This window comes from Lepus europaeus, chromosome 1 (genome assembly GCF_033115175.1).
Source record: "Lepus europaeus isolate LE1 chromosome 1, mLepTim1.pri, whole genome shotgun sequence".
Lineage (NCBI taxonomy): Eukaryota > Metazoa > Chordata > Mammalia > Lagomorpha > Leporidae > Lepus > Lepus europaeus.
In genome coordinates this window covers 113,135,834-113,149,368 of record NC_084827.1, presented here as the reverse complement: position 1 = coordinate 113,149,368, position 13,535 = coordinate 113,135,834, and the positions used below count along the sequence as shown (strand labels likewise).

The 13,535-nt window shown below is 45.3% G+C and overlaps 1 protein-coding gene across 1 annotated transcript in view; it reads right to left on the bottom strand.

The window, feature by feature from the left end:
• MYO3B (myosin IIIB) overlaps positions 1-13,535 on the bottom strand; it is a 331,588-nt gene that overhangs the window by 271,072 nt on the left and 46,981 nt on the right. The window contains exon 7 of the mRNA XM_062196326.1: positions 4,660-4,805. Coding sequence (XP_062052310.1) covers positions 4,660-4,805 — 146 coding nt within the window. The remainder of the gene's footprint in view (positions 1-4,659; positions 4,806-13,535) is intronic.

Below are 13,535 nucleotides of genomic sequence, written 5' to 3'. Positions count from 1 at the left end.
AGTACCCATTTCTCAGAGTCACCGTGGGGATTAAACATATTAATGGCTGCAAAAAACACAACGGCACTTGATAGATCTCAACTCTATTTTACATTTACTTATTTTAAAGGGAGAGAGAGATCTTATTAGCTCTTATTATTTTTTCCATCATGATTTAGTTAGTTCTGTGTTTTGTCCTCAGATTAGTTTCTTGTAGGATCTCTTAAACATGAAAGTAGGTTGGTATCATGGATTGAATTGTGAGTCCCAAAAGATATGTATACTCAGGGAGCCAGCACTGCAGCATAGCAGTAAAGCCACCACCTGCAGTGCTGGCATCCCATATGGGCACTGGTTCAAGTCCCGGCTACTCTACTTCTGATCCAGTTCTCTGCTATGGCCTGGGATAGCAGTGGAAGATGGCCCAAGTCCTTGGGCCCCTGCCTGCACATGGGACACCCAGAAGAAGCTCCTGGCTCCTGGCTTCAGATGGGCTCAGCTACGGCCATTGCTGCCATTTGGGAGTGAACCAGTAGATGGAAGACCTCTCTCTCTCTTTGCCTCTTCCTCTCTGTATCTCTGCCTTTCAAATAAAATAAATAAATCTTAAAAAAAAAAAATAAAAGATATGTATACTCAGAATCTGAGAATGTGACCTCATTTGGAATAAGGGCCTTTGCCAATGTAATTAAGGCAAGGATCTGGAGTTGAACACATCCTGGACTTGGATGGGCTCTAAATCCAATGTCTGAGGCAGAACAGACTGGGAGCAGAGGGAAGAAAGCCCAGTGAAAGTGGAGCCAGACACTGGAGCCACATTGCCACAAACCAAGGACACCAGAGCCTACCAGGAGAGGGCAGAGGTGAGGGAGGCGTCTTCCCCCGAGAACCCGAGGGGAGCATGGCCCTGCTGATCCATTGATTTTGAACTTCTGTCCTCAAGAACTGTGAGAAAATGAATTTCAGTTGTTTTAAGTCACCAAGTTCATGGTCATTTGTGGTGTCAGCCCTAGAAAATTAATATGGTTGGCTACTGACGACTTTGGAATAACCTAGTTTAGTGAGGGCAACAAGCCACAAACTCAATCTGTGATGATCACGAGTTCTTTTCTTCAATTGTGTACTGTACTGCAGGGAAAGCTCGCTTTAGGAAGAGCTAATCATCCGCTTTTAGGGACTGGAACGCTCAGGCCAGCCTGTCCCATCCATTTCCAGCCAAGGACACTTCTGCTGGCAATCTTGAAAACTCCCAGCACTTTCTCACAAGGAATCAAGTGGAAGTATTCACTGCATGATGAGACACGAGACAGGTTGGCTGCAACCTGGCCCCAGATACATGGGCAGGCCACACAGCTCTCAGTGTTTGTCTGGGAAACGCATCCACACTGGTTCTCTCTGACTTCTTGATCCACTGTGTGGAGGTCAAAGGGGTCACTAAGTGAAGACTCTAAGCCAGGGGAAAATACCCCCTTGCCAAGAAACTGACATAATTATTTATTTCTCCTAACTATTGGTTCTTGCAATTACTGTATTTGTGAAACAGATCCCCTTGTAAGGGAAAAAAAATGCATGTAAGATCCTTCTAAGTCTTTGGTATTTTAAAGGAGTCCTCAGGGAAGAGTAGCGAGAGCGTCAAATCCACTGATGTTCAGAGAAATGGTCTCTGTTCTCTTCCTCTAACTCCTGGAGGAAGACAGCAGCGACACTCAGAGAGGGGTGACTTTTCTGGAGCAAAGGCATTAGACAAGATGACACAGGCTGACAGGTTCAGCAAACAGCGGATGCTCTGCCAATCAGCAGATAATTTCTCTGTGTTTGCAATGTAGGAAAGGTTTTGAGTCACACAGTGTTTAGAAGACAGGTCACGATTTCTTTGCGTGACCTGTCTTCCAACGTGAAGGTCAGGAGATAGAAGGCAGAAACGGGAAGAGCCAGGAGACCCGTGTGCCGGCCAATCAACCCCATCCGGGCAGGTCTCGCTTGCCGTTCTCTGACAGTGCCCAGGGAACTGGGTGACTCCAGCTTTGTGACATCTGAGGCCCTCGCCTCCTAGGTGACCAGCTCTGCATTAACCCCTAAGTCCTCTGCAAGTCCAGAAAGTCGCTTCTTCAGGGGCTCAGTCGAGGCTGCCCCAACTGCATCCTCCCTGCTTGCTGCCTGCCTACCTACCTGCCTGAGCCATGCTCACCTGCCCACTTGTCCCTTGCTGCCTGTGCAAAAACATCTGACCACTGTCAACCCACCCATTGGCCTGTCTCCTGGGTGCTAACAAAGCTCTCATCGCTCCTAAAAAAAAAAAAAATCCCTTAGGATTTCCATAAGGCACCCCTGTACCGAAGGGCAGCGGGGAAGAGCCAAGTGAGGAAGGCCCGAGGAGGAAGCATACGCAGTAGCTGGGATCCCGGAGCACCCTGAACCGGACTTCCTTGTTTAATGGAAGAGAATTCTAGAACACCTAAAATACTCAGTGTAAATGGGAAAAAAAAAAAAAAAAGAAGAATTCTGAAGCCAAACAGCTTCAGAAGGTTTGAATTTCTTTTTTAAATCACTATTTTCCATTCAATTTTCTCCTTAGGAAGGCAGGGTGGAGAAAAAGAGAGAAAGTAAAGCCCATGAAACACACAGGCAAATACCTGGAGTGCCTCTTAAATACACGTACATGCTGAATTCCTCCATTCCTCATGTAAGAGCTCTTCTGAGAGGATACATTTTTAGCACAATTACAGTATACACATGCACACACGGTCAATCCACGACCCCTCCAAGAGAACTCTGCAGCTCTAACTGATAGAGTAATTTTTAAATAAATAACTTGGTCAAATGAAAACCAACATGCTTTCCCTGGCCTTAGGAAGAAAAGCGCTGTACAGTATATGTGAATGTGCTTGTGAAACCTCTACCCTCTCTGTCCAGGAATGTGGAGCCCGCCTGCTCAGGCTGTGACAATGGAAGTGGGGAAGTGGGAGCCCAGTGGCTCCGGCTGACATCCCTAGTACCCACCACCTGATTCACCACTCGCATGGGAAGCAGAGCCAGGCAAGGAGCAGGTTACACTCGGAGGGGAGAAATAAAGCTATGAAAGATCGGATAAGGATCATTTTCTCCCAACTGCCCTGTTTGTGGGATTCACTCTGTCCCGAGGCAGGCAATGAAGGCTAAGTTATTTGTGTCCGGAAGAGGCAAGTGGAGTGGGAGTAGAGAGATGATTAGAGATCAGACGCTTGGCTGAGCACACACGCAGGCTCAGTACAGTCATTGAAGATGAAAGGTCTATTTAAACACACACACACACACACACACACACTGCTTCCTGGCTGTCTCGCATTTACTACCTTGCAAAATTTTGGACTGGTTGCTCTGTGCACAGCCACATAATAAAAAAAAAAAAGAAAAAATATATATGTGTCTCCTACCAAATCTATATCCATCTTACAAATGAGGAGCTACACCTTAAGCCTAGTATTTGGGAAGTTATGTTGCCATAGTAAATAACTGGTAAGGAAATAAACCATGTGTTAGAAAAAAAAATCAAAGTGCACAAATCAATCCAGACATCATCTCTCAGTTCCTGGCATAGTACTGTACACAACTTGGCGCCTGCAATCTTCCGTCCTTTGGAATACTCACCAGACAATTAATTGAAAAAGCCAGGAGCTTCATCTGCTCCTCTAATCACCATGATCTGTTCTGGTGTGTGGAGCAGGCAAAAAGACTAACCCAGGCTCGAGTGGGATAGTGGGTGGTGGCTGTTCACATCTGGATTAGGTAGAAAAACGATAACATTATGATGATGAACGCAGAGAGCCTCATCTGCATATAAATAGACCTAATCAGAAATGCAAATTGCAATCAGCAGAAATGTTTAAAGGCTGTGGTGGCTGTGTGATTGTGCAGATAAGGAAGGGGCAACACTTGTATTGTTAACCAGTTCCCTGGCTCCCAGCCCGCCCAGAGCCTCCCCTTGAAAGAGACGCTCAGAGGTATAAATTATCCCGCAATCAGACCCTAGCCAGGCCGGAGCCCCCATAGCTTCGTTTTCTGAAATGAGAGCTTTAAAACTGGCCGTACAGAGCTCGATTCCATTGAGAGACAAACAACCAAACCTCTCCTAGGATCCATAACGAATACATACAATAGAAAATATGCTTGCAATTAACTACATTCCAAACACCCTCTTTTAGCACAATTTCCTATTGAGACGGAAATTAAGGGATGGAGGAGAAGATTTATGACTGATGTAGTATTTTTCTGATAGATTTCAGCATAGTCTGAATGAATACGGTAATATGATACACATTTTCTTCACTCCCTAATTTTCCCAAATTCTAGAAAAAGAACATAATTACAACGAAAAAGCCAGTATTTAGATGTATTACTTAACCCAAAATTGTAGTTGTAATCTTCTTGTGCAAAGCCCCCCCCAAAATAAACATCCCAGAAAAATCAAAGTTCTGAAAATATCAATTATTACAAAATGGTTCTAGTATGTCTTGGTCTATGTTATCTTTCAGGAAATCCTCTCCCCCAGCCCCTTCCTCTTGTGTTTTTCCAAAAAGAAATACATTTTATATTCAGGCTTTCTCACATTTGAAGAGAAATTGCTTACAACTGTTTATTATCCCTCTAACTAGACGGCTCCACACAGAACTAATGAGCCAAGAGCGCCATCTTGTGTCCTACCTTGGAATCTTAAACAGTGTTTTCACAGGATGCATGTCGAAGAGGGGAGGGTCTCCGTCACCCAGTTCAATGGCTGTGATCCCCAAGGACCAGACGTCACAGCGCGCGTCATAGGAGGAATCATACTGCTGCTCACAAGCAATGACCTATCAGGCAAAAGCAGGACAAACACATCAATCCCACGCCACCTCAGATGCCCTGTAAAGGCCCTTGGCTGGTGCTAGCCCCTTCTCAGTTCCTTGGTTACCCCAATACTGAATTCCAGAAAAAACAGTAGGTGTGCATTCTAGGCCTTTTTGGTGTGTGACTAATTTGCCATCTCATACATTCATTAACTTTTTAAAAAAGATTTATTTATTTATTTGAAAGGCAGAGTTACAGAGAGGTAGAGGCACAGGTTCACTCTCCAGATGGCCACAATGGCTAGAGCTGTGCCAATCCTAAGCCAGGAGCCAGGAGCTTCTTCTGGGTCTCCCATGCGGGTATAGGGGCTCAAGGACTTGGGTCATTTTCTACTACTTTCCCAGGCCATGGCAGAGAACTGGATGGGAAGTGGAGCAGATGGGACTCGAACTGGAGCTTATATGGTATTCCGGCACTGCAGGTGGTGGCATTACCCACTATACCACAGCACCGGCCCCCTACTCATTAACTTCTAAAAATGTGTCAGTTCCATGCAAAAAAATCAGGCACAAAACCTTCTAAGACTCAAGCACAAAGCAAGAGGAAGTGTGGGGTGAACAGAACCCTGACTCCTCCCCACCCCCCGTCCTTTAAGGAAAGATTTTTCAGCTTTCTTCACCTCATTACCAGCTCCCAGATTCAGCAACAAGAAATGACTGCACTAAAAGATGCTTGTCGCCTGCACACAACCACCAGGAATGTGACCAACTGAACAGAAAGACGCTGGGAGCCTGCTAAGCATGACATCAAGTAGGAACAATCTCCCTGTCCCGCTTCCAGCACTCCCTTTGAGAAGATCTGCCCCTCCTCAAAGCCCCACACCTGGTGAGCAATATGGCAGCAGCTGACACTGCCGAGATGGCCTGACTGGGCAGGAGACCAGCAGAATGAAGAAATGGCCCTGGGCCAAGCTATGGGGGCTCCGGCCTGGCTAGGGTCTGATTGCGGGATAATTTATACCTCTGAGCGTCTTTCAAGGGGAGGATCTGGGCAGGCCAGGAGCCAGGGAACTGGTTAACAATACAAGTGTTGCCCCTTCCTTATCTGCACAGTGTGTGGGTCTGACACACTTTTAGAAGTTAATGAGTAGGGGGCCTGTGCTGTGGTGTAGTGGGTAAAGCCGCCACCTGCAGTGCCAGCATCCCCTATGGGCACCGGTTCGAGTCCCAGCTGCTCCACTTCCAATCCAGCTCTCTGCCATGGCCTGGGAAAGCAGTAGAAGATGGTCCAAATCCCTACTGGAGTAGGGGGTGTAAGAAATCTGATTCTACCAACTTTCTAAGTCAGGTGAGGCAACCCCTCCACTCAGACTGTGGAGTGGTGACTATCATGGGGGGATGGGAGAGAGCAGGGGTGGACCAAAGGAGGTGGGGTGACCAGGGGCCCGCTGGACCAGCCATCCGCCTCCCAGGACAACACATGGCCGAGGGCAGACGGGCAATTTCACAGTGTGGTGATGAAGCAGTGCCGGTGGCAAACACAGGGGAACCAGAAGGATGGTGCCGCCCTTGCAGGCTCTCACAATGCCCTTGACTTTTACTCTGAATGAGGTGGAATGACTGACGGTGGTGAGCAGAGAAGCGACAGAGCTGGCTTACATTTTTACAGGATCATCCTGGCTGCTGTGCTGAGGATAAAAAGTTGCAAAACAGTGGGAGACACAAAACCTGTTAAAACCGCTATGGCAGGAATCCAGATGCAATCTAGTGAGATGCTGAAAAACGAACAGATTCTGCATGTACTTTTGAAGGCAGAGGCAACCGAACGCATGGAATGGACCTTGTAACAAAGAGGAGGTAAGGACGACTCTGAGGTTTCTGATCTAAGCAATGGCTGAAATAGAATCAGCATTTACTGAGATGGGGAAGACGAAAAGGATAGCCAACTTGGGTTGAAAAACTGGAGCTCCATTTAGAACATATGAAGGCTCAAATAAGTGGGACGCTTTCACATGGAGACTGATCTTAGCCTGGTAGGACTCCTGTTGGACTTCAGACCTAGAGAATTCTGAGGTAAGTACCATGGTCTGAACGTGTCCCCCAACACACTCACATGTTGGAAACTTAAGCTACGAGGCCACAGTGTTGAGAGCTGGGGCCTTCTGGGAGGTGTCTGGGTCATGAGGGCTCTGCCCTGAGAGTAGATGGATGTCACTATTAAGAAGGCTTCCCCAGCTGGTTCACTGCTCAAATGGCCCCAACAGCCAGGGCTGGGCCAGGACGAAGCCAGGAGCTTCATCCTGGTCTCCCACGTGAGTGCCAGAGTGCCAAGTACTTGATCCATCTTCTGATGCTTTCCCAGGCACATCAGCAGGGAGCTGGATCTGAAGCGGAGTGACTGAGACTTGAACCAGTGCCCATATGGGATGCTGGTGTCACAGGCGGTGGCTTAACCCACTGCACTACAATACCCTACACTATTTTTAAAGGTCTCTAGGGAAGAGTATTCAATAGCTTGCAGAAATGACATTGTCAAAAATGTGGGGCAAACATAATTCAGACCTATTAATCAGCAAATAGTTCATCATATTTATTCACAATGCTGTGAAGGGCACTGCAAAGGACAGAGAACTAAGACGCCATCCTTCACCAACAGGAGCTATGGCCAACTGAAAAGTAAAGTGAACCCAAAATAATTAAATGAGAAACCGAGACAACTGCAAATGCCCTGAGTCAATGAATACCAATGTAGGCAAGAATAGATATGGGCTCCAAATGATTCAAGTGGTAGAGGTAGGCCACTGCTGGCTAAGCAAGACGATGGAAAGAATCTTAAGACCCACTTGATACAACTTTTGGAGATAAATCAAGTCACCTTGGATGAGACATAGAGGCAACCCCAAAAACAGGTCCAAATGTGGGAAAAGAGATTCTACCATGTCTCAAGGGTTGTCATAAAATATTCAAAATATTTATCTGGTTTCAACTCTTTATGGGCAGACACTATCTTCAGGTCAATCTGATGAACAGAAAAGCAACTCATGGCCAAATTGCTCTCTTCTCAAAACTCAGTTGATCATGTGATAAATTGTTGACATGGAAACAGAACTTGGCTTAGCCAAAGTTACACAGCTGGTAATTGTCAGGGCCAGAATTTGAACCCATGTAAACTCTGTCTTCACAGATGGCCCCTCTTTTGGGAGTGCTCTTACCATGGGCTACACATATGATGGGATTTAAAGAAATGCTCCCAGTTGGAGGACAGCACTTCCTGGAAGTGGATTCCCTATCAATCTAACACCAAAGTCTGCAACTAATTCGTTAGGATAGAAAGTACTATCATTCTTCTTGTCTCTAGATAAAGTACAACTGAGTTAAGGATGCTTGGACAGTACAATGGTCCTTGGTTCCCCTGCCCCCAAGATAAAACAACCTCACAAAGAATTCGCTGAATTAGTCGTTCTAACGATCCACTAAGAAAGAACAGTGGAGATGGCAAGCAAGTACGCTATCTTGGGATCAGAGACTCCTGGTTCTGTAAAGCAGTTGAGATGGAATTAACACAAGCTCAGGCCCCTAAGTACCCTCAATTTATCATACTCCACTTCACCTCTACTGCCCTAAGCCATCCCTCAGTTTCAGAACCCCTGCCAATTCCAAAATCCAAAGATGTTCAAATCTCTTCTATAAAATAGGGGAATAGTATTTGCAAATAACCTATGCACACTTCCCATATGCTTTAAATCATCTCTAAATTACTTATAATACAAAATAAATGCTACATCAATAATTGTTATCCTGTATTGTTTAGGGAATGACAAGAAAAGGTATGTACGTGTTCAACACACACATATTCTTTTGATCCATGGTTGGTTGAGTCTGTGGATGCAGAACCCGGGTATGGAGGGCTGGCCACACTCCCCTTTACTGTGAGCTTCTACTTCCATCATTGGAAGGTGCATGCTGCTGGTGACACTGGGATGGGGAGGACGGACTATGTGGGAGACAGAGCTCAACAGAAGACTTGCAGGGCTTGGACCATGATTTAACATGGGAGGTTGGTGACTTCATATAGAAGAAAGACTGATGTTGGGTGACCAGAATGATGGTGCCATTTACAAAATTAGGGAAGCCAGGAGGAGAAACTAATTTGCTCAACAACAACTTCAAATTGAGTGTGAGCGGCTGGTGTTGTGGCACAGCAGGTAAAGTTGCCACCTGTGAATCTGGCATCCCATATGGGCACCGGTTTGACATCCAGCTGCTCCACTTCTGATCCAGCTCTCTGCTAATGGCCTGAGAAGGCAGTAGAAAATGGTTTGGGCCCCTGTACCCACGTGGGAGACCAGGATGAAGCTCCAGGCTCCTGGCTTCAGCCTAGAGCAGCTCTGGCCATTAGGGCAATTTGGGGAATGAACCACTGGAAGGAAGATCACCTTCTCTGTCTCTATTTCTTTCCAAAAAAAAAAAAAAAAAAAAAAATCTTAAAAAAAAGAGTCTGAGCAGCAGCCCTAACCAGGTATCAACAAATCACTCATGCATCAAGATCTATCATGATCTATAAAATGACAAGGTTGCAATGGATTATCTCTACCATCCCTTCCAGTTCTAATATCCTATGATTTAATGATTTCCAAATAAGTGCTCTCGAGGCAGTATCTCAAACCAAGAGGCTAGTATCTGCATCCAAATGATGTAGAATGAACAGTAGATTATTTTAAGGATATGAACAGAATGGCTGGAACCTTGAGGAGATTTTATTGCCAATATTTTGTAGAAGGTCTTAAGGTCTATGAAAAGATGCCAATTGCTGTGATAATGCCTCCGTTAAGGAAGATGAGCTTCAGCAACAGAGCAACTGTTTGGGTGCTGGTTAATGGAGCATGTCCAGGTTCCTACCTTGAAATGCAAACTTATGCCTTCTCTGGTCCACTTAGACTACACTGATGCTTATTTTGAGAGGAAAAACACTAATGCCAGGATCACTAGCAATATCTACGCACTGGCAGCCTTAGTGCCCAATTCCAATAGCCATTTTATCCAGAGGCGAATTCAAGCCTCTGAAATACTGGTCATTACCGCCTCTGCTGATGAAACCCTTTCTTTCAAAAAGAGACCGAGGAAAAGAAACAAGTTTTTGCTAGTGGTTTAGCTCAAGTTTGGAGCAAAGTTTTGCAGTCAGCTTTCTCTGATGGTTGGAGAAGTTTCTTTTCTATCTTCTTCAGGTGAACAAGTTCCACAGCTAGGACACCACAGCTAGGAACACCCACTGCCTCTCTCCCACAGGCGCTCTGGGGTGGACAACTTGATGACACATCTGCTTTGACACATGCCATCTTCCGGTCTGTCCTTGGGCATGGTCAGCAGAGTTCTGTTGAAGGTGGTTGGCCCTTTCCTCAGCCGCCAGCTGGGGAATGGGCAGAGGGCAAAACAACTGTGGGCAGCTCTTGAGTCATGCAGAGATTTGCACCTGTGGCTGATGGAAAATTCTAGAGCTGAACATCTTTGGTTTGCCACCTCTTCACTGGGTGATTTTGGGAAACGATCTAATCTCCCTGAACCTTTTCTTCTCATGAAAGCCGAGCAACCCCTTTCTCATGGGTCTCATCTCCAGTACTGCTTCTGAAAATGCTGCTTACTCAGTTTCTTTTATGACACCAAAATGTCGGTAGTAGATATCATTGGCTCGTGGACATATGGCTAATATTTATTGTACTGACTTCTTTAAGATCTTCTGCATTTTCTAAGATATCTATAGCAAGCATGAATTCTTTCTGTAATTAAAAAAGCAAATTTGGGGGAGTTTTTTTGGAAAATATAAAAAGATATTGAAACATTTGCCTTAACTTTCAAGAGTGTTTCCTTCTTCTGGGATATTCGTTGACTGCTGTGTTTCTTGATCAATAAGATGGCAGGTTAAACATTGTGTCCTGGTTATAAAACTAGAGTCCCAAGAGATTAATACAAGAAGAAGGAAATGCCCTTCCAAACTATATCACTTCTACTACAAGCAGGAAATTGGGGTGGCACTGTCACTTTCTCAGGCCACCATGACCCATGAAATGCCCTGTGATTACTGTTCACCCCCTGCAATCTAGGCCAAGAGTAGGGCTTACTGATGAGTCTCTTGAGATAGGGCAAGAGCTCCTCTCTGCCTCCTGCACAAAGACTTAGGCAACAAGAACTCAGAGAACAGCCTATCCTCATTTCAAGGTCTTTATTATCTGAAAAGCACATCTGTATTAGACTGGATGTAAAAGCGATAAAAATAGTCAACATATGAGCTCCTCAACTCAGAAAATCTGGATTTTTCCCCAAAAGATATTAGCTTAAACCATTTATCAAATTATAGATCAAAGAGCTGCTAGGCTAAAATCTCTCTCAATAATGTTATTTTAGCAAATGCTTTCAAGCAAATATAGTATATCTTGTTTTCATAAAAAATAACTTCAAACTTTTTTTAAAAAGGTGTTTTTCAGTACTTAATTTTTCCACTGATATTTTGAAATGTCATTAAAAATGTAATTAGGTTTGCCTTCTGTTCTGATTTCTCACCTTACTAGAATCAATTGTGCAATTCAAAATTATAACCAAAGGTCGAGATTAAAATTTCACTCCACACACAGGCAAATGCTGTTATCTCAGGAGCTAAATTCAGCTAAATAAGAGGCAAGGCAAATAGACCTAAAGCTATTAATCCTTGGCTGACCTTGAGCCCTAAAGTGCAGGCAACAGACTGGCAAATAAGACAGGCTGCGAGGGAGGGAGGCAGGCAAACAGGATTCTGGATGTCGCTTACACAGTGCACGCAGCATAATCGGCGTTACTGATTGTAAAGATTTCTAAAATAGAACTTCTTTTCTGAAACCGGGAGTTGCAGTTATAAATACTCCAGTGGCAAATATTTTTTCAACAGTTTTATATACAAACTGCTTAAAGTGCTTCAAGCTGAGATACTGAGTAAACAAATGAAATCTCTCCCTTTGGATGAAAAATAACTCCAAGGGTGGATGTAGTTGGGATGTGAGGGGGTTTTTTGCAAAGAAAATATGGAACAGATAAATTGGAGTTGATGTTTTTCTTTCATTTTCTAGTTATTTCATTTTATTTGAAGGCAAAGAAATAGAGACAGAAAGACTGATCTTCCCTCTGCTGGTTCACTGCCGTGTCTTATAACAGCCAGGGCCGGGCCAGGCCAAGGCCAGCAGTTTAGAACTCAGTCCAGGTCTCCCACATGAGTATCAGGGACCCAGTACTTGAGACATTACCTTTTGCTTTGATTAAAAGGAAGTTGGATCAGAAGGCGAGCCAGAACTCAAACTCTGATGTGGGATGCGGATGTCCCAAGCACTGTCTTTACAGATGTGCCAAACACCCATCCCTAGATGGATCATTTTTTAAATTTTGGTTTGGTTTTGGTTTCTTCTTTCAAATTCAAACTAAGGCTAAGGTAAATCTATTTTGTACAATGAGAATTTGTCAGAAATCTTTTAAACTGCATTGTCCTCAGAAACTCTAGAAAGATCTCTAACAGAATGTGATGTTCTACACATCTTTTTCCAGGATTATAATACTCAGCTTCAGCTTTAAAGAAAAAAAAAAAAAGGTTCAAGTTAAAAAACACACAGAGCACACTTACATGACACCAACTTCCAACCACAGCTAGGGGAAAGCAGAGGGGGCCCTGTTCTGGGTCTGAAGCCAGCAAATTCCATGGTTCCCCACATCTCCTGGGAATTCCCATAATACGGAGAATGCTGGGCCAGCACCAGAGACTCCATACTCAGTAAGCCGCAGCCACAGGAGCTGCCACACCACGAGCACACAGCGTAAGCATTCAGCAGATGGATCTCCTGTCCCTCACTGCCTTGTGCCCTCACTCCCTGCTCCTTGCCACCCCTGTCCTCTGCCAGTTATGTCCCCCCTCCCCCCAGCACCAGAGACCAGTTTAGGACAGAATGAGGAGAAGCTCCACACTTCAGCTCATTTCACAGCTTCTCAGCTCAGCTGGCAGCAGCCCAAGTGAGGAATCGGGCTCTGAAAGGTTAAGAAACTTGCCCAAGGTCACACAGCTAACAGGCAATAGAACTGAAGCGTTAGCTCACAGTAAGAAACCAGTGAGACAAAACAAACAACCACTGCTTTACAAAAACTTCTCTTCCACCACACAGCTGAAAAATAGGCAGGGAAGTGAACCCAACAGAATACCCGCATGCTGCTACGTAGGCTCATGTCTTCATTTGCAAGCAGTCTTTGGTTTCTGTCCTCACCGTGACAATCAGGATGCCCTTGGGAATGTCATATGTTCTGCTTCACTTTCTAAAATCAGAAAAGGTGTGGAGCATCTTGGGACATGATAGAGCACAATAAACACAGGGCTCCCCACCTCACCTGCTTCAGCCCACCTGGGGTTCCTGTGGGGGTCCCCTTCCTACTGCTGACTGCTGCTCCCCTTGCTTTGTCCCGATGGCTCAGCGGCCATCAGGCCAGGGAACAAATGAACCTGTCCTGGGTGAGAATCCTGCCCTGAGCTGAGGCTCTGGACTCCGAACAGGGTAGCAAAAGCACTGATGGAAGGGCAGTTGCCAGGGAAGCTGGAGCTCAGAGCTCAGAAGAGCTGGTGTGACACCCCTAGAGCAGTCTGGCCCCCTGTGGGACAGGATCAGTCTTTCCTCGTGGGTGGATGAGGAAGGGGACACAGCAGACGCCTGGCCCCTTCTCACTTCCCCATAGAAGAGAGAGAGGCCAGCCTGG